The sequence below is a fragment of the Lytechinus pictus genome, chromosome 2, assembly GCF_037042905.1.
Source record: "Lytechinus pictus isolate F3 Inbred chromosome 2, Lp3.0, whole genome shotgun sequence".
NCBI lineage: Eukaryota > Metazoa > Echinodermata > Echinoidea > Temnopleuroida > Toxopneustidae > Lytechinus > Lytechinus pictus.
The window spans coordinates 44,970,915-44,993,418 of NC_087246.1; the positions used below are offsets into that span (position 1 = coordinate 44,970,915).

General features: G+C 37.0%; 1 protein-coding gene across 1 annotated transcript; it reads right to left on the reverse strand.

The window, feature by feature from the left end:
- Window positions 1-1,234: 1,234 nt before the first annotated feature.
- On the reverse strand, window positions 1,235-22,007 carry LOC129279119 (pachytene checkpoint protein 2 homolog). The gene is made up of 13 exons (XM_064094887.1): window positions 21,848-22,007; window positions 18,247-18,447; window positions 15,849-16,017; window positions 15,236-15,359; window positions 14,425-14,571; window positions 13,102-13,174; window positions 9,762-9,825; window positions 8,643-8,729; window positions 6,931-7,037; window positions 6,466-6,619; window positions 5,855-5,967; window positions 3,805-3,874; window positions 1,235-2,858 (listed from the first exon to the last, which is right to left on the reverse strand). The coding sequence occupies exons 2-13, from the start codon at window positions 18,438-18,440 to the stop codon at window positions 2,763-2,765; spliced, it is 1,398 nt and encodes a 465-aa protein (XP_063950957.1). The 5' UTR covers window positions 18,441-18,447; window positions 21,848-22,007; the 3' UTR covers window positions 1,235-2,762.
- Window positions 22,008-22,504: the final 497 nt, after the last annotated feature.

Below are 22,504 nucleotides of genomic sequence, written 5' to 3' on the forward strand. Positions count from 1 at the left end.
TTTAATAAGGCTTTATTCAAGACTGGAATATGATCTTAGGTGCTTAGGTAGCTACATAGGGATGTATCATTCGGCACAAGAATGGGTCACCAGTCTAGCATACAGCCATGCATAACTAACAAACAGCTTTATGAAACGACTGCAAGGTAGGTTGTGATGTCACATGGGCAATCCAGTATCACAAGCAACATTATACATACTAAATAGGTTCATTATTGCGGACTGAAATAATCGTTAGAGGGTATTCATTATACATCCTGTTATATCTGGGTAGAGTATAGATAATGTCTTCAACAGAAAAACAAAATTCGACCTGGTGGGTCTTTCATAAAGGTGTTCGTAAGTTAAGAACCACTGGTGATCCTTTCTTGTGGTAAACGGTATACACCAAAATGTTCATTGGCGATGGTTAAGCGCATAAGAAAGGTTCACCAGTCACTCTTAACTTACGAACAGCTTTATGAAACAGCCCCTGGGGTTGAAAACTGAGTACATACTTCATGAAATATATGTTCATATGTTATTTTTTAATAATAAACATTTTGTAGAACTTTTATCTTTCAAGATAACCTACATACATGTATCTATAAAATAATCCAAATTCTATTTATTTTCATTGCATAAATAGTGCCATCTATGTACAATCACAAACAAGCATAAAATACTAGTATGAACATTTTGATAATTACCTTTAACTTTGGACCATTTTGGACACTTGAAGCCTATATTGGTGTCTCTTTGCACAAGTGGTGTGATATGTCTTGTCATATCTGAAAACTATGAAAAATGTTGCCGATCTTCGATATGTCATATCCGAATGAGACCTGTGGTTCAAAATTAGACCTAGGATTTGGAAGCAATACATATTCATACATCTACATGGAAATTAGACAGAAGCAGCATATGTTTTTCCAACACACAAAGCAATAACAGAATGATAACAGAACATAACATACAACAAATATGCAGTACCTGAAATGTAATTGAAATTTCATTCAAACAGAATGGCCCGTATTCTGAACTCAGGTTTAACTTTGACCACAGTCTAACTCTGTGCTAAAATTATGGGGAGCCAAAAATTCAAAATTCTGTTTACACTGTATATTTATTATGTATACTATTTCGTTTCATTTTGCTTTCATAATGAAGATAAATACTTCAGTTATCATTCCCAGACATTATGAACAATTTGAGTGTCAAATGAGTTAATAAAGTAGATTTGTACTGTTAGAGATTTGTGCCCCGATTGGCTATCCATAGTTAAACCACAACTTAAAACCAGGGTTTTACTTAAACCCGAGTTCAGAATACGGGCCAATGTGTTTGTGTGGTCCTGAGTTGATTTGATTTGTGAGGATCTGTTGATCATTGTCTGATCAGGGCCCTTTGACACAACACTGAATGATTGATTGTAGAGTTAATTTGTACCATTGTTCCCACATAAAGAACAATGTTATCAATTGTAAATATTAGTCATACTATTAATCGCCAAGTTTTGTGTCACAGAACTCTAAACTATAATCAGGTCACAACCAAAAGACTCCATCAGTTTCTTGATAAATATAAAAAATTTACCATCATAAACTCTTTTAACTCTCCTCTCCTTCAACAACTGACTGACGGAGGCACAAATCACCGTCCTCACTATTTCCTTACTTAAAATAATTGCATATACTCAGGACACCTTCTGTACAGTGGGGGCGTTGTGGTCTAGTGGTTAAGACACTTGTCTTTCAATCTTAGGGACATGGGTTCGATTCCCAGCCATGGCGTGTTTTCCTTCAACAAAAAATTTACCCACATTGTGCTGCACTCAACCCAGGTGAGGTAAATGGGCACCGGCAGGAAGTAATTCCTCCAAAAGCTGTGAGCACCGGAATCGGTAGACTAGCTTAGCTGGGGTAATATACATGTAGGAGCGCCATGAGCACCTAACAAGGTGGATACGTGCGCTATATAAATCCCATATTATTATTATTACATGTAAGGAATCAAGTAGATCTAACACTAGTTTCAATGCTACAAAATTATCTAGGATTTTGTTCAGCAATTCTATGAAGGTTATGAGCAATAATTTTAGAACACTCTGACATATCCTTCACACCAGAAGTGAAGATGAAAATAGGAAAACTTAAAAATATTATCTGGCACCAAACAGTAGAGATTGAACTGAAAAAAAAAACTGGGACACATATACAAGGAGTGCACTTTGCGGTTGGTCCAGTGCGAACCTGAATGCCAACCTTGGTTTCCGACCAATGCCCTCGAAGGCATGATGGTAATAAGTATTGGCTGATGTCATTTGAGGTAAATCTCCAGCCTGTTTGAGAGCTGCTTGATGGCAACAATTCAGAGGTCTGATATCCTGTCTTCGAATTCCTTCACATCACCTGCGCTGCTCATGTGTTTGGAATCTTTATCTCTCTAGCACTTTTCCTGCAAATCTTAAGGTTCCTGCAGTTCTACAAGACAGAAAATCCACAGAAGAGAAAATAGAACTCTGTAAGAGCTGCTATTTTGTATCCTTGAGATCTTAACCTTCTTGAAATGCATGAAGATATCTTCTGTAAGAGCAGCCTTTCTGTATCCTTGAGACACTCAACATCTTTAAACGGTTGGAGATGTCCTCCTTAAGAATCTGTATCTTGAGACACTAACCATCCTGGACTGCTTGGTGAATAACTTTTTTAGGGTGCTATTATATCGAGAGACCCGTCTCTTCTAGTTCTTTGATGAAATTCACTTGATGACTTTCAGAGATGCTATGTGTCTTTTGTAAGACTCTCTCTCTCCTCAAACTGTTTGATGACAATCTTTCGTAGGGCAGTCAGGAAATCTGGTAATGTGACTGTTGATCTCTGATACACAGGGGGTAAAAAGAAATAGAAAGATATCATAATGCTCATAACCTTATTCACATCATTTGCACTGTAACATATATACCAAGCTGTGAGAGAGTAGAGTGGGCATTATTTATCCGAAGTTGGTCTGGCAATTAATAAGAACGTTGTATAGCCAGTACCTCCGAGGATGAATAATTCCCACTATACCTTTGAAAAAAATACTTGGTATATTTGTTTTATATCACTTGTTTACCCCTAATAAGACTGGCGGAGTAGCCCCCCCCCCCCCCCCCCCGAGTTATTTTATAGGTTTCTTATTGGTCAGACTCGCTATATTTGCCATCAAGTGTGTGCATTTTGTTATATCAAAATAAAATCTCATGAACGTCGAATACAGCAAATTTCTGCAGGCAAGGTGTGCTTCAACACTGACTTAATCACAGCTGCAACTGATTTGTTAAGTTGTTGAAGCAGTTTCAATTCTTATGTAACCCATGGTGTGCTTATTGTCATCAAGTACACCACCAGACAATTTATATTCATAGACAAAGAATTTCTCTTTTGAATTAATATATATATGGACACCTCTATGTTGGTGTATTCAAATCCAGAGTACGCATAAGCGTGTATTCTTAAAGTCCGGTTTAACTTCGGCCAAGATCCAAAAACTAAGGAGAGCCAATAATGTCAAAATTTGTTTTTACATTTATGTTTCTTATATGTTTATTGCACTCTTTCCTAATGCATCAATTGTGGGGGAAAAAAACTAGTTAAGCCATTATTCCAAGAGAGTTATGAATGGTTAAGCATCAAAGTTGCTAATAAGTTGAATTTGTACTGTTTATCAAAATACCTGTCACAATTGGCTATAGATAATTAAACCAAAACTTTAGACCAGAGTTTGACTTAAACCCGAGTTCAGAATACCGGCCATAGAGTATAAAGCTGAAATTCTACTTACTTGTAAGTACATGGCATGTGCTAAGAATGGCAGTTTCCTTAGAGTTCTTCCACTCAGACCCACACTATCCCTGTATTGAACACAAATTGAACATGTACATTAGAGATTTGCATCGCATCTGGTTGCCCAAGACTAAACCTTTAATATGTGATACCAATGATTATATCGATGCACCCGAGATTCTTTCATGGGATCATGGAAAAATTTACATCTTCATGGAAGACTTTAAAAAATCAAAGGACTTTGAGAAGCATATCTGAGCCATGAGTCGGTTCCACAAACAAGGAGCAGCAGCTGAGAAGACCCTCTCACCAATGGAAGGGTTTCATGATAGTCAGTGATTTTCAATGGCAAATTTGTCATGAGCCAATCAGAATCAAGTATTTCAGTAGCTCATAACAACAGTCAGTGAAGTCAGTTGCATGAAATGCTCCCCATAGCATGACCTTCATCTCTCGGTGACAAGATTCATACCAGAAGAACGGATACTAGGAGATCAGATTTCCAAAGTATGAAGTAGCAATCAACAAATTGATTTCAATATATGAAGAGAATTTTGAATTCTATACATTCTTTGACTGGGAGCCAGTGTAATTCCTTCAAATGAGAGAAATATGGTCTCTATTGCCTGTAATGTTCAAGCAGTCAAATGATGTGGAAAGTATAATGACAAAAAGGTAGATGATTTTTCTTCCAGTTTGATTCAGGTTTCCATTTGCATATCATTATACTTTGTGAACATCAGACAGTGTCGACAGAATCAATAGGATTCATAGTGATGAGTCTTAATTCTACACTTCATTGCAACCAAATTAAATGGTAAAAATATGTACTCTATACATTGGACTGTGATGGCAGTGTAACAAATGATTTATATTCAAGAGTTCCAGAAAGCCTGCAATAAATCCCAAATACACAGAAAATGCACCAGAAATATTGAAATTTTATACTTTTTTCTCTTGAATTACTTATTTTCCTAAAAAAAATATAGATATGTAGATATCAGACATTGAGGCACAGGAAATGCCCTCCTTTGCAACTCATGTGTTCATATCGTCTTCAGTTACCAGGGGAGCGTTTCATGAAAGGACTTGTCAGACGTTTTAATCGACAAGTCTCATTTTATCAGACAATTACCATAGTAACAGTGCATCTTAGCCAATCAACACCTAGGAAAGTTGTCAGATCTGACAACTTGTCAGACAAAAATGTTGATGAAATACTCCTCAGATGTGAATTTGCTCAAAGATGTTGCCCAATCAAACTGATATCCTCTCTCACCTTCTGATTGTAAAGCTGATAGATGGTCCAACTCCCGTGTTTCATAATAAATGCACACAAGCTGTGACCTTATTGTGACGTCACTCCTCCTTGTTAATCCTGAGATATTAGTCACCCACAGTGTACTCAACACCACGCATTAAATGCTTCTCTTTCATAGTGAGTACAGACCTCAATCAAACACAATTTTTCTGGAATCTCATTTTCGGTTCTTAATCCTTATTTTCTCCTGCACTTGGGATTCATTGATCAGTAAAATGATTTTTTTTTTTTCATTTCTAGCTTGCGGCCTGTGCGTCCTTGTGTGTCTTCAGCCCGACGCACACTATGCGATTTGTTGCAATCCGAAATTCAAAGAATGAACATTCCAACCAATAAAATCTTACCGCTCAGAGTTCAGAATAGTGGTAGGACTACTGAAATCAAAATTCAGTCTAGTTCGAGCCTCCCTGTAGGAATAAAAGCAAATTACACTCCAAATCGTAATGACGTCATCGTTAGCTGCGACTTGAAGCCGATTTGGACTTTACTCTGACCACAGGGCTTACCGCATAGCAAAATTATGATTTTATTATTCCTAACATTATGCCAAAGTTCAAATGAAATAATTCTACTTCTTGGAACTTTCACATTTATTAAAATGTCACGTTGCATCAGATTGCATAGTGTGCGCTGGGCTTTAGGAAAAGTGGTCAACCAAGAAGCCTCTCATGACAATGAATGATGAGAGCAAATGTATTATGAAATGTACAGATTTACCATGACTTACTTTGAAATTTGTAACAGGAAGAGACTGGGTGCAGTGACGGCTACTTCCTTGAACTTCATAGCTTCTAACGTATTATAAGGTAGAATCTGCTGCGATGGGCCGATGACACCTTTCTGTAATGATGGCAGTAAATGATAGTTGAATTAGTACTTCGGTGAAAGTAAATTATGTAGTTTGTTTGTTTTGAGACCTAATTGAGTAGGCCCATGGAAGCATTTCTGAAATTGGGCAACATTTTGTACAAGCATGTCAGACCAAAAATTACAAAAAACTGTGATTTTCTGTACAAAATCAATGAAAATAGAGTTTCCTCATCTTATTCATCAATATTAGTTTCCCTTCCTATGGCTGAAATTAGTTGATTTTTATCATAATTATGCTTAACAAAATGTTCTGCAATAATTTGGCACAAAAAAATGAAGAAAAAACAATATGTTGAAAATAAAGAAATACATGACAAATTCATGAAAAAATAAAATACATATCATATGACTTTTAAACTAAAAAAAATTTCAAACAAAACTGTTGAAAATGCTACAAGTACATTTTCACAAAACTTATTTTACTAGGAGCTTTTTTGTTTGGTTTATTCGATAAGACTGTAGCATTACCTTCATAAGCTCCGTTAGACAGGATGTGAAGATCATGAAGATTGCTCGCGCAGAAGGAGGTCCGATGTACTGCTTGATGTCAGCTCTGTCTATGAAGGCAAGATCTATTGCCTCGGTGATGTTGGACGTTGTCAGGATTAAAACGTTTGGGTTCCTGGAAAACAACAAATGCTCATGAATCTGGGATCAATACACTCTGGAGTAACATATTACCATATTATATAAAGGGCTAGTGAACCTAACAAACTTCCTTTTCCATGTCTACAATGTGCTTTCCCTGGCCTCGCAGTTGCCTCAGGACAATCAGGCCTAGCCCAATGATTTCTCGCTGGTAGATCAGGTTTGCTTTCCCACACAAAAGTCCCTACTACAGATTTTTTCAATGGTTTCCACAAAGTCTGGGACCAGCAAATGATAACCCACTCGAAAGCTGTAAAACGCCCATGTAACTTAAAGATATATTACCTCTTGATGATGTCAATCTGTGTAAGGAGAGCGTTGACAACCCTGATAGCATCCGATGGTTCAGTACCTGCCAATGCACTCTTCCTTGCAGATGTCAGACTTTCAACCTGTCAACACAGTGAACATTCAATGTTAATAACGACATCATGAAATTCAAATTTATTTATTTCACTTCCATCAAACAAAAACAAATTGTATACCATATATAAACATAAATATTTGTATCCGTTGCAACAAAAAAAAATTAATAATACATATGTTGTGAAGAAAAAAAAATACTTAGACAATTTGGGCAACACATTGTAGGTTTTAAATATGTATACTATTTTTCAATAGAAATTAAATTAAGATGGAAATGGAGGGACCTACTAAAAAGCTATGCTTGTACAATGTGGGCCCCTCAAAAAATAGATAACACTATTTCACGCAACATTGGTATAATTAACAAGCTTAAATTTTGTTTACCATTATCGTCCCTGCTTACATTATATTCATCCCTTATATTGCCTTATTTAAATTATGGAATTTGGGGTAATACACAACAAACACTCTTAATAACTCCATCATGAAATTCAAAGTAATCTGTTTTTTTACAGTCCCATTTTGATCAAAGCTATAGCGTCTTTTCCTTCAGCAGGGCATCTATCCACACTGTGTTGCACTCAACCCAAGCAAGGTGATGGGTAATGTGAAGGAACTATTCCATGAATAAACCAAGCACTGGAAGGCAGGTTGAACTGAAGTCTAGACCCCATATTTCACAGCATTTTTTTTTCCCACTCATTCTATCATAGTCTAAATTTTCCAGATCTGGTGGGTGTTTCATAAAGCTGTTCGTAAAGTTACGAACGACTTTACGCACGACTGGAACATGTTCTTAGGTCATAACTCAATTACATAGGGATATCACATAGCACAAGAAAGGATCACCAGTCGTGCGTAAAGTCGTTCGTATCTTACAAACAGCTTTATGAAACACCCACCAGGAGGGGTATTTCACAAATATTTATCTAACACATCACCACATTGGTAAAATCATGTGAACTACCGCATATCCATCACTCAGAACACTGGCATTAAAGCCTGGCTCACATCTTTGTGTTTTGGGCTTGTATTCAGTTGCAGATTGCATGAATGCAGACAAATGCAATGAAACGAGCTAATAAAAAAGTCAATGCACAGACTAACACAGAGGCTATGCATTCTCGATCAGAATTTTGAAACGTTTTCAAACATCCGCAAATGAACGCAACCAAACGAACCAAAATCCGAGCATGGACGAGCAAGAACCAGCAACAACAAGCTTATGCAGGCATTAATGCATTGTCATTGCTCACTTTACATCAAATTACCTTGCTTTAGCTCGCATCACCTCGCTTTTCTGGGTGCAACTCTGTATGAGCTCCAACGAGCTCGTATGCAACAAAAGTGTGACTGCATCGAATATTGTGCTGCGTAGTATGCTTTGCTAGGCTGCGTTTTTAAGTTTTCAGCCAATGTAGAAATACACAGCTTTAAAAGGTGTGAGCCCATATTTAGGCATAACTTAACCAAGTCGCTCTTAGTCCGAACTATTTGTAAAACGACCCGTTTCTATGATGTTTTGAGACAATAAGTTGACTAAAACTTTCAGGCATATTTTTTGTCTATAAATAATCAGCCAGTTGTATTTCATTCATTTTATTTAAAGATCAATCCTGTAAAGCTCTCACCTCATCTATCAGAATGCAGACAAGTGAGTCTGAATCTGCTACAAGCTCCTGAATCTTAGCAAACATCTTCATCACAAGTTTACCACTCTGAAATAGCAGAAAACACACAGAAAAGTAATGCTTCCATGTACTGAAAGATGTTTCAGTATCGACTACAGTCTCTTATCTAAAAGTTGTTCAGTGTTAATTAGTTCAACATGTTTTCTTTAATGATAAATAAAAGAGTAAAAGCAAAGCTCATTGGATGGCAAAGAGAAGCAAAATAAATCTTTTGTAGCTGATGAAATGAATTCAGTTGCATCTTAACAAATAATTGAATGGCTAACTCACATGACTTTCAAACATATATTAGATTTCACACAATAAATTAAAGAATATTGTCTATTGACTTATTTGTATTGGCTGAGTGGTTAAAAAGGTTCTTATTATGAATTGTGATGCAATAATACCAAACATTTCCATCATCATCATCATCATCATCCTCATTTATTTCAGTAAGCATTTTATCCTCTCTCCAGGGGTTATTGACTCTCACGCAATAAAGATACTCCCTCCTTCCACTTCTTTCCGTTTTGAGCATTCTCCTCGTTCATATAACAAAAAATATTATGAGTTTGGCTATCAAAAATGTTCTGTCTACAACAGTGTAAGTACATGAATATCAAACACTGTTAATAAACATAATGGCCCGAATTCACAAAGATGGTTTTGAAATCCCACGATTGAGTCCATGGTTTATGCAGATTTTCTGTATAAATTACGCTTAATTTAGCGCGTATCTGGCGCGTGTATAAAAAATGTCAAATTCTGATGCACGATTTGTCACAGTGCGCCAAATTGACGCCTGTTTCCATGGTTAGATACGCTATTTAATTCATGAGTCCACTGTTTGAAGAGTGGACTCATGAATATAATAGCGTATCTAACCATGGTAACAGGCATCAATTTGGCGCACTGTGACAAAAGCGCGCATCAGAATTTGAATTTTTTATACACGCGCCAGATACGCGCTAAATTAAGCGTAATTTATACAGGAAATCTGCATAAACCATGGACTCAACCGTGGGTTTTCAAAACCTCCTTTGTAAATTCGGGCCAATGTTGATGGGTGGTACCTACTTCAGAAAACCATCTTGAGAATAAGCTATGGCTGTTGATTTCAATGAGTTGTCCATATTTGTATCTGTATTTAGAAAAGAAATTAATATCCAAAAAGTATTGTTACCAAGGTAGTACTGTTGAAAATGAAAAGGTTTTTTTTGAAAATCTAAACATAGAGCGCTCGTTTCTATTGCATCAGTATCTTTCAAATTCTGAAAAATGTTGAAGGAAAATCGTCACTAAAATTAATATACAGAATGGTTCGCAGACAATAATTATCACCTGATTTCACAATCAATAAAACATGTGATATGATACTTTGAGGCCTAGATGACCTTAGATGTAATCTTTGCAGGTATCATGATAAAATTTTATATATTGGAAATGCCATGGGAATGTCAAAATCACATTTCTCTGATTCAAATTGGCAAATTTCAAAACTTCTAAATGGCATTTATTTTTCTCATTCAATGTTGTTCCATTTTCCATACATAATCTTTCAAACTCGTAAACTAAAAACAACGCAGCAATGATAGAAATTCATAATTCTATTACATAAATCTCATACAAGTCTTCAGTTGGTTAGCATATTCCAAGGGCTGAGGCAGTGCTTCACACAAAAGAATTTCAAAGTAATTTAAGATTCAAATGAGCTATTTCCTCCCAATGCTATAAAAGAGTGAGGACAGATAAGGTATTCATAATATGCATACAAACAACTTCTAAACTATGAATCTTGGAAGTAAGATTTGTGTGCATTTATTATCAAAGTTTTTTTTATTTCTTGGGAGTTCATTTCTCCTTACATCATTCCAGCTTTTTGTTTTCTCCCTAGAATCCTCCTCCAATGTAGTAGCGCCGATGTGGAGAGCGCAACCTTGGTTCCCTTCACCCCTTCTTCTCCCGATAAACTGACTAACCCCAACAACCACCCAAAACCAAGTTTGCATCTAACCACCTGGATACTCTTGGCAGACGCTGGAATGCAACAGGCTTTTCAGAATCAGCTGCCAACCTAATCGCCAGGTCCTGGAGACAAAGAACGTCTAAACAATATCAATCTGCATGGAATCAATGGCGTGATTGGTGTGGTAAACAAAAAATTGATCCATGTTCAGTTCACCAACTATAGTTGAGGTAGTTAACTTCTTTGATACCCATGAACATTCTACAGGCAAAGCTTATTCCAAGAATAATTCCTCTAGATCTGCTTTGGGATATTTAAAGAAAGTCCACATGGTGGCTCAGTGGTAGAGCATCCGCCTCATGAACAGGAGGTCGTGGGTTTGATCACCTGCTGAGTCATATCAAAGAATTTAAAAATGGGACCTTCTGCCTTCTGGTCAGGCGCTCAACGCATGACAGTGGAGAAGGATAACATATTATATTATGCAGGGCCCGCTGGAAGAACAGCTTACAGCTGAGAGTGGCTACCCCAGGTAAATAGGAGTTAATCATCATTAATATTATTATTACCTAAGCCTAGTTACATTGAAAAATGACGAGTACTGACTTTCATCTCCACGAAAAGTCCCCCAAAAAGTGTAACTTTTTCGATGGATGAAAGATACTTTATGTTTGACTTAAATTGTCACATCTATATTCAAAGCCCATAGTTATCACAGTGCAGCTGTCTCATCAGCCTTCGCACAACGCTTAAAGATATTATTTCTACTGCTAAGTGGTCAAATGATCATATGCTTAGAAAGTTTCATCACGATAAGCTGTCCTCAATTCCTGTTAATTACTCAATGACGGTTTGGCTCGATTCAAATGTTTGATGTTAATTTGAGAGTGATAACAATTTACTTTTTTTTTACTTGACAGAAAATTATTTTGAATGGGATTTGATTGAAATCTAGTTCATTTCTCATCATGATGCAAGTTTTTTTTTTTTTAGGAAAAGGCATAATTTTTTTAAAGGAAAAGAAAAGAGAGATTTGTTATATATCATACAGTCTTTTCTCCCTAGACCGAGAGAATCTTTTTCAAATGATTGTTGTACACTGAACAAATTTTCTCTACATCATGACTGATAAAACTTTTAAAGGTTACAAGAACCTTCTTGTTCCGAACAGGAGTGTTTGTTGGTTCTATCATGTTTGCAGTGATTCTGTACTTTGTTAAGGCCTGGTCCCACTGGCTGACGGACACAAAACATACTCATAATGGATACAGTGGACAAGCAAAATTTCGGGTTGTCTCCATCCGTTTTCATCTGCTCCAGACAATGGACAAAATGGGTGAACAATGAAATCACAGTAGACGGATGCTCGATGGATATAGAGTGTATGAAACACCTATGCAAAGAGCACACAACGGATGCATAACTTTTTCCAACAGATGGCAAGATTCTTTTTCCGTTTTACATCCTCTCTGCATCTGTAAGTGCAGTGGGACCAAGCCTTTAGTGTTTTTCATAGTAATGTATATGCCTCGATGGTCATGTTTACATTAAAAACGCTTTATGGCCGGCTCATTTCTTTGTTACATGTACATTTCAACTCGATTTCCAACTTTTGTCTTTTTCGTTATTTCCCAATTGGTCCTCATATTCAATTTTGTTGCACATGTCAAACATGCTAACCCTCTGAAGACTTGTAATGAGATGCTATGTTACAGAATTCCTAAATTATGCAAATGAAATGAATTAAAATTCTAGTCATTCTAATGAAATGCAAGAAGAGGGTCCAAACCCATAGATTTTCTGCTACTCTTCCTGTTAAAATACCTAAAAGAAAAGTCAACATTCTGACTGTTCATGTTTGGACGTAGCACTGACTAATTATTGACTCTGAAGTCCGAATGACTATTGTTTGAATGTAACTCCGTACTATTATTCTTAGTTCCTTCAAAATAATGGATGTACATGACATTTGATAGAATCAGAGTGACCCCTTATAATAACTGTTCTTTCTTTGCTTTGCTCGATTTACTACAGAAATATAAATGCCTTCTGTATCCTCGCTCTTTTATAGTCATAAAGGGAAATAGCTCACTTGCAATACGTCTGCTGCAGATAACTACGAACCAGCCACAGCCTATACACTCTGGCCTTGCGTTAGTTGTTTTCTTTTAATCAACCAGGACTCAGTGCAGATTTGTCGTAACAAAAAATGTCCAGCGGACGTTCGTAAAAAAAAGAAAATAACAACTATCGCATGACCGAAGTATATACATGTAGGCGGTGGCTGGCTGAGCCATGGTTCGTAGTCTTCTGCATCAGACGTACTGCCGATGTTCGGGTGACAGCACCAGACTTGTGAAGACAAAGACAAAAGCTGTAGCCTCCGCCTAGGTCATAGGCTATGATTCGTAAGGAGTCATGCACGTGTAGATGGGAACAAATTTCACTGACCTGTCTGATAGGCGTATACAGAGTTTCTGTGCTAATGCTTTGCATAGTGACGTCTTCCCTGTGCCTGGAGGACCTACAATTAGTTTTTAAAGAAAGAATAATAAATCGACAACAGTTTTAGAGAATACAGCAAATGGCATGATCAAGAAAATGAAAGAGATATCAGCAGATCTACATGTTCAAGACCAGCCCAAGAAGCTCTTATTTGGTAAATGAATTTTTTTGATTGTTTTTATTGGTCAACTGGTCTCTTTTAAATGTTATCACAATTGAATGGCCAACATGTACTGACTGGAGTGAATTGTGAAGCGCTTGTTAACATTTCAAGGATCAGAATGGGTTTAAGAAATACAATTTAAAGCATGGTAAGATGATAATCAATCAGCACTTGGAATTGACTTGTGTGTAGTTTTGAAGCCTAAAAAGCCTCAGTTGTAATAGATTCAATTCACACTAAAATTCCTATCTCTTAACTGCACAATAAGATATCAATCTCAATATTAGTTTGATGTAAATCAATAGCAACATTCTCTTATACAGGGCCTACGGCAGAGCTGCCAACCTTAAAGGGATTGTTTCACTTTGTGAGCGGCCGATTTAAGAAATTCTCAAACTAAGATGAAACATGTGTATGAGTGCTTGTATTTGTCCTCAAAAACCCTGAAACAGACCACAATATTGGATGAAAAACACTAATTTAGACGCAAGTAGCAATTTATTAGCCTGATGTTGAGAACCATCTGTAAGGCACATTCAGCTTATGCCCAGTTTTCTCAAATTCAAAGTCTGTTGGCTTTGCTGACTGCCTTCTGCTGTGTGTATCTCCCATGCACACACACTATTTATTATAAGCGCGACTATACATTCAATGTACCTTGTACGCACTGTATATAGGTCACGCTGGGTTCATCCAGGGTTTATGTGTTGTAGTGTACAGATTCGCTGTATACACAGTCATTGAACCCCCCCCCCCCCATTATTTTCAAGTTTGGTTTAGTACATCTCCAAACTTTTAAAATTGTTCCTGTAGATATACTTTGAAACTTTTGGGATGATATTTTTACACCATAAGCCTAATGTTTAACCCCTTTTCAAGAACCAATATGGGAATTTTTAAAATCAGAACAAAGTGAAATGATCACTTTAATTGTGAAAAATCCTATTCCTATTTCTTTTTATCCTTTTTTTCAAGCCTAATATCTTATATTTCTTTAGAATTTTGAAAAACATACCAAAGATTATCACTCTTACAAGTTTCAAAAATAATAGAACTACAGAAAAAAATCCTATTTATTGGCAGATCTTCCCAGGGCTATTACATACCATGTAAGAGAACGACCCTGTTCCACGAGATGATGTTTGCATCCACCTTAGCATCAGAGAAGAGGAGTGTCGTAGATGCATAGTTGAGGAGCTGTAACTTCACTGAACTGTCAAAAATAAGAGTCTCCCACATGCCTTCAATCTCCGCTGTACAAAGAATTATCATTTGCATATAATATTTACATTATACAGTCAAGTTTTATTTCATGAAATTCATATCATCAAATGATAATGGATTGACATAACAAACTGGACAATTATTCTTGGATGAAACAGCACTTGAACATTAATGTAAACTTATCTTTGTAAAATCATGAAATCTTAGCTCAAAATCGATAATTCTGATGATCAACAACACAGAAAAGCATATGTGGGACAGTGTATTAACATTGCTTCGAAAAATACCCGACATTTGATGGAATTCTGTGCTTATTTTGCTAATTTCTCAGCAAATAGGCACTTTCTTCCACAGCTATTTTGCAAATATGTTTTAATTATACATACAAACACTTTGGTGGTTATTTCATTGGATTCTGTTTGAACTCATTTTTAGATCACTTCCACAACTGGTATTTATCTTTAATGAAATCCTGGAACCATCTCAGACCTCAAACCTCTGTTGGAGAAAATCAGGGGAGTGTTTCGTGAAGGAAATACTCAGTGATTTACACCGACTAATTTATCTGAGCCAATCAGATGCAATGATTTCAGTAGCTTTTAACAGCTGTCAGTGTAATACACTAGACTATTTGCTTCAGGAAACACTCTCCTGTACAAGCCTCAAGGGTTGTTTGCATGATGGTGACTGTACCTGCAGGGAGAAGCCAGTGGCTGGCTGCAGCAAGATCTTCATCTTCTAGTTCCTCTGCAGCAGGTCCTTCTTCATTCAGTTGGAACACACTCACTTTCAGCTTGGACTTGGTGAAATCTATCAGCTGCCATGAGGGGACAATCAATGAAATTTGTAAGTTGAATCGACTTGAAGTCAATTAAAATGCAATATGCATGTAGGATCCTTGTCTTGCATAGAGTTGCTATTGATCCAATTAATCTTAACTAGGCACAGTTCCTGATGTCACTTCATCTAGAGCTGGATTATTCATCGTCCCATTATTAGTAAGTTAACCACATACGCGCTAAAAATTCCTCGTTTTGCACCAAACTTACACATCCACACATTTCTGACTACTTATTAATCATTTAAATAGTCACTCCAAAAATTTGGGAGTGGCATTAAAAAAGGTATTCAGAGTCTCTTATCTCATGGAGAAATATCTCACTTTCCTTGGCAGACAATGCCCAAAGATGAAGTAAAATGAGATAGGACAGAGAGCCTGTGGTGCTATACCTTAACAAATAATAATCCACCCCCGGTGAAAGTCGAAGTTTGCAAGCCTTTAATTCTGTATTAATTGAAACTGTACCGTTTTCTTGTAACCACTCTGCAGCTCTGTATCACAAACGGCCACTGAGATGACATGCTGAGCAAGAAAACGGTCCTCGAACGTCGTCAGCTTGATGTCTCCCACCGTCGTGCCCAGCTTGTGTAGAAGGCACACTACATGCTCAGATATGGTCTCGGTCTTTGCAGTGCTAGAGAAATATAATGAAATATAGAAAAATTAATGACAAATGAATGATTTTTAAAAAATGCAACCTTTTGTTATGTTAGTCAGTGTGAATGTAATTTGTTTGGCTATGAATGCAGTTTCCATTTGACAAAAGGGCTGGAGGGTGGGCATGAGTATCCATGTGTTTTAACTTCTCCCTGCAATGCATGTGTAATATTATATGACTGTAATACATATGATACAAATTCTGATTGAACACCCATCCTTAAGAGTGTAAACCCTTTTGGTGAATTATAATGCATTTCCTCACTTTTTTTATTCAAGTAGTGGATTTAATCTGCTTCGCCCTCAATTTAAAAAAAATGTAATGAGTACAAAATCAGTCATACACAATCAAACTTCAGAGTTGGGGGAACTACCTGTACAAAAGTCAAAAATTTAAGTAAATATGAATAGGATTGTTCATTATAATAATGGAAATCTAATGTATTTATTATAGTATGGGCTGTCCATAAGTGAGTTTAGTGTAGGCCCCTAGTTTAGTGCATAAAATATCTTACATTCTGCTTGAAATATTCAGGCAACTGAACGTAATGTATATATACCATGAAAGAACAGCCAATATCATATCATTATACACCAAATATAAGTGCTGACACTGTAAGGCTTCATGTAATTTGGGAAATTAACATTGAGTGTCAAATAAAATTAACCGTAGACAAGGAGTATGACAAAGAATATTGTGATGTCAGGATCACTGACTGCTACTTGCATTAATCACAATTATGCTCACATGTATACACATAATTGAATATTAAACAGAGCGCAGTATCAAAGAAAATATTGCACTTATGAAGAAAACAGACGAAAAACAATTAACTAAGAATATATTTACTCAGTCAAAGTAAGGAGTACTTTTAAAGTTAAAAAACATGCTTTGATTCTTTTAAAACCAAGGCCATTTTGTGCTATAATGAACAAGCAGTTAGTCTATTGGAGGTGCACAACAACTCTGACTTTCATTTTTGTTTCATACTCCTTCTGTTGAATGATTTTTAGTATCATTATGCCTATTTCATTTTGTTACCAAGTTCCAAGTTATAAACAGATACAGCACACTTAGAAAAGCCATTATTGTTTTGTAACATTATCATTATTAAAACCCCCGTCACACTAGAGGCGGAATGAGCCGGAATGCCCTCGGAATGAAAATTCTTGGTACATTCCTGGATATTTGAAGCGTATTTTAAAAATTCTGACTGCATTCTGAGTGCATTCCAGACATTCGGGTCCATTCTTGTGACCGGCCCGAATGTTTTGCTCATGTTCAAAACTTTCGAAGTGCATTCGAAGTGGAGAAATATCGAACAACATTCGAAGTGCTTTCTGACTGCATTCTAAATATTCTTACGACATTCTAAGAGCATTCGAGGCATTCTGATCGCATTCTAGAGAAAACAGAATCGCATAAAACGCGGCCAGCTGCTGTTGTAACGTCATTTGGCAGTAGAAGTCACCCGGTCATGATATCTTCTGGGTCTTCTCCTCCTTTTTCTTCTCCTGGCGTCCTCCACATCTCTCTCAAGCAGTTCTTGCTGGAGGACAGCAATCTGGAGCAAAGTAATTTGGTCCAGGAGGTCCATACTCTGGTGGTTATGGGCTAGACTGATGAAAATGCTAGATTCGGAAGCATTTTATAGCCTATCTGGGACCATTCCGGCGGCATTCTTGATAAGTTCGGGACATTCGTGTTGCATTCTAAGTACATTCGAAGTACATTTTAAGTATTTGAGGTGCATTCTATTTGAATTCTTGAAAGTTCGAACCGAACTCGGCGACCTTTCCAGCAGCATTCTGAATTCAATCGAGGTACCTTCCAACCAGACTTCGGGCAGTATATATACGGGAAGCAATCGAACCGCACTCGTACGGTATTCGAAGTGTATTCTAAATATTCTTGCTGCATTCTAACAGCATTCTTAATATTCTTCCTGTGTTCCGACTGTATTCGACAGTCAATACACCCGGAATGTGCAACAATCATTCGAGGCGGGATCGAAGGACGTTCTAAGTATTCGAACGACATTTTTGCAAAAGTAGTGAAAATTTCAAATTCCCTCCCGAATGTGGCACAAAGTTTGAAAGTTCTTCATTCCGGCTGGTTCTGCTCGATTCGTGCTGATTCCGAATAAGTGTGACGGGGGTATAATGAACCATTTGATCTTTGTGAAAATGAGTTCACCACATATACCTATTTGAATGCTGCAAAACCTCAACATAAACTGTAAAGCCTTCTTCCCATTCGGGCAGGGCCTCTTCCAATCCCTGGATATTGTACAGTGCTCCTATGTTCCCAGGCACGCTTTGAGCTGGAAAGTGAACAGATCCATTCATTTGGTTTCTGCCATGTGAATAACCACTGTTATTCTCCACTGCCCCTGCCATCTATGATCTGCGAATGAGAATAAAAATATAATTTTTAGAATGATTATAATGATTACAATATAACAAAAATGAATATGATAAAATGATTTTACTCCTACTACTATTTGATATATGAATATTCGACAATATTTTCTTCATTTCCAAGGGGGATCCACACTTTACAAGCTTTGCTTTTAGTGGACCCCCCTCATTTCCATTTATGCTCAATATTATGTTTTTTTTTTTTTACGAAGTAAGAATGCTCGTCTGTAAAATTGTACTTGATTTATATTACTTTATATTACTTTGTATTATGTTTTGAATGGAAATGGAATAAAGAATTGAATTGATTGATTATGGCACACATCTGAAAAAACCCAAACATCCATCAACATCATACTGGATACAAAGAGAATAGTGTTAAAAACAGAAATCTTTAACTAGTCTAAACTGCAATGCCGTAATCATCTAGGTTCCTCTTCGATCGCCATCACAGGGCTCGACTTTAGCGGGAGCCCGGTGGCAATTGGCTCCCTAAAACCTTGGCGGGCTCCTTAGAAAGTAAATCAAAATGCCCGGCTTGCTCCCTGAGTTTTTCTAGTATCAGCCATGAAAGTTCATTCATAAAAACAATGAGTGACCTCGTAACTGTCAACATTGAGCCTGTGTTGCTTGGTTACAATGGTATGTCCCCATGGCAGGGGTCATTGTATGAGCCCCTTGGGCATTCCTAGTGCCTGTGGCTGAGTTTAATGTAAACAAAGATGTCTATTCTGAAATAATGGATGAGATGAATGTTGATTTGAGTGGAAATTGAATACACAATGAAACAGATTGAGCAAAGGATGAAAATATCATATTTTGGGAAGGTTCTGAAAGAAAAGTGTATTCCTAGTGGTGAAATGCATTTTCAATAGTTTTTGTCATTTATTTTCCTCTCTGCAAATGATATTAATTATTGCTTGCTCAATCTGTTGAGCAATATTGAAGATTGAATGAATATAAATTTGAACAGACAAAGCGAGGAAGAGTGACTTATCCAGTGCTATATCTCATTCTGATAAAACCTGAAGTCCAATGTTAAAGGGCTTCACAAAAGTCAATTGCTGTAAGATTAATTCTTCAGTTCAGTTAATCCTCACATTTACTTAATAATAATACACCTGGTATTGATGATTATAAAAACAAGGAATTGTGTTGGTGTGTTTTAATACTGACCATTGTTATGACCCCCCAAAAATGTGATAAACTTGGGCTCCCCGAACCCCTTGTGGGCTCCCTAAAAAAGTGGTTGAGGAGCCCGGCTGGCTCCCTAAAAAAAAAGTAAAGGTCAGGCCCTGCATCAGCTACAGCTGAGCGTACAGACATGCCAGCGGATTGGCTGGCACGTTCGTACGCTCAGCTGTAGCTGCACTGACGGCGATAGAGCTATCAAAGAAGAGCCTGGAAGATCCGTTTGTCATCAAAATTCGCCATTTTCCATCAAATTTTTCAGAAAGGTGGTAAGCTGATTGTATTTGATAAACCTTTTAATTATTTCTTCCTTTTTTCCTCAGTCATAAAGCAAAATTTAGGAGTAATCGAGAAGGGTGCAAAAGCGGACCCTTTCTCCATAGAAGCTGTAGTTAAGCGGCGTTTGTGTGCTCCACCATTACGAGCCCAATGGCCGTCATCGGTCTATTGACAGAGGGGATGCCGCGGAGCCAGACAAAGTCTCAGCGGAGCATATCCCTGACAGAAATAGACCTATTTATTTGTCTATGTCTAGATCTAGACTAGATCTAGAATCTAGCCAAAATAAATTCTTCATGTTCTTTCAGTTCAATGAACCTCAGTAAAAAGGGAAAGAGTTCCTCTTGTGACAGCCACCCAAAATAACAAAAGATTGTCGAGACTTCCGGTTCATTCACTTCCTATTTCTCTCTGACTAGATTGACAATTACACGCACTCGATCCTGTTCGAAAATTTGATGGAATAAAATAAAGCCATATTTATTATTATGGTATGTAGACTCTATTCCCACTCTCCAAACTTGATTATAAATATTATAAATAATTATTATTACCATAATGATTATTTATAATCAAGTTTTAAATTTCATTACTTGTTAAATAATAACTTTGATCTATATATTGTTCTTCAAAACGGCATTTTGTAACATCGCTTATCGAAGCTACGTACATGTACGTCATAACGAAGCGGTTACTTCAAGCCTATTGTATGTGCGGTGTATACGAATGGATCGAGGGATCTACACGAGATCGGTTTGGTAACAAACCTCTCATTTTTCACCTTTTATTTAACAGATTTTTTGCAGTTTGCACCTTCATACGCATTAACGTTAGGCGTATAAAGGTGTATAGATAAATTAAATCAAACAAATTTATGTGATTTCTATCTTAAGTTAGGCACTTCACTCGCGCGAGCGATCGTGCAGACAGAGCGCTGGACGTAGATTTTGCATTGCAGCGAATGGGGAGCGCGTGTCTAACACACACAGTTCGCTCCGCTTGGCACTTCGGCCGAGTGCTGGAGTTGCATTCGGAATTGCTCGATAAAACAGAGTCAGTTTCTTCCTTTATTCCGCTGATTTTGATTGGTAAAAAATTCCCATGGTTGCTTCGTACACCTTTGGCAAATATCGATAATAAACAACACGGAGTTTCACTTACCAAGTGGGATGGAAGGACCTAATATTAAGGTATTAATTTTTATTTGCTTGAAATCGCCTTCTCATAATCATCGGATCTTATCGAAACTCGGTAAGTAATGAAATTCAATATTTGAGAACATTTTGTAAAAGTTGAATTGAATTTGGTTCGTAAAGAGCCAGCGAAAATGAACTTCAATTTTGAGTGTTGTGAGGTGTTTGTGAAATCGGCAGCGAATTATTTATACGTGTGAGGAACTTCATGTTGGATCTAAATCACCAATTTTGAGACTGATAGAAGCATGGAAAAGTGAAACTTTGTGTAAAGTACCGGTAAGAATATTAGTTTTAATTGTTTTTAAACTTAAAGTAAACTTTAAAGATCGTGATGTTGCATGAATTTTATATTTTCCCCCAATATAAATAATCCCACCTGGCTTTGTCACTCGGATTCGGAATATCAGATATAGTTCACGGTCTCGAAGTTCGGGTAGGTGGAGCGTAGTGTAGCGGTAGTGAAGTGGAGCCTGCACGAACTTCGCTCGAGGTACCCGGTACCGAACAAGCCTTGCAAAAGTTGCATTAAAGCGATCGCGATCTTGCCGAGATTTATTAGCACCCTGCAATTGCCCGCGCCTGCAGCAGCCGCCTGGCCCTGCACGCACCACAACATCCACTCACGTCATCGTCACATTCATATTTCATTTCACACTACGGTCTTTCTCTCTCTCCCTCTTTCTATGTATTTTACAATAATTAAATTGTTTCATTATTTACCCTTAATTTCTGCCAATTTCTTCACTTCTTGGAATTCGGTTGTTTTAAACCACACGTGCAAATTACAGATTTTAGTAGAAAAATTTCGCGTGAGAAATCCCAGAAGCTATTTTTCGAAACATTCAAAGAAACCGCAAATTCTGTCAGGTATGGTGTCCGCAATTCGTCGATTTTTTCAGAAAATTTAATATTGACTGAGGCCTTTTTATTATTGTTGTTTCTTGACAGTATAAAAATCTGACATTAAAAAATCGATGACAACTAGCCGCCACAAAAGTACAAAGCATAAAGGGTATTGGAACGGCATTAAATCTCTAAATCAATATTCAATCAGTTATTAACAAAATGAATTTATTATCTTTTTATTTTCTATAAAATCTTTGTACCGCGCACCCTTTAATATTCCTTGTATATTTCCTTCTCACTTTTTGTTGTTGTCTTTTTTGGGGGTGCACACATATAACACACTTTTCCAAAGCAAGGAATAAAAGATCATGATGATCTTCATTTGCAGGGGCGCCGCGCTAGCTTATTTTAATAAGGCGGGTGTCAGGAAAGAAATTTAGTAGTGAATTAAGATGCTGTAGTATCTAGCTACCGAAGAAATTTTTTATTCAATCAAGACTTAATTGTTTTTCTCAGAAATGGATCACTCAA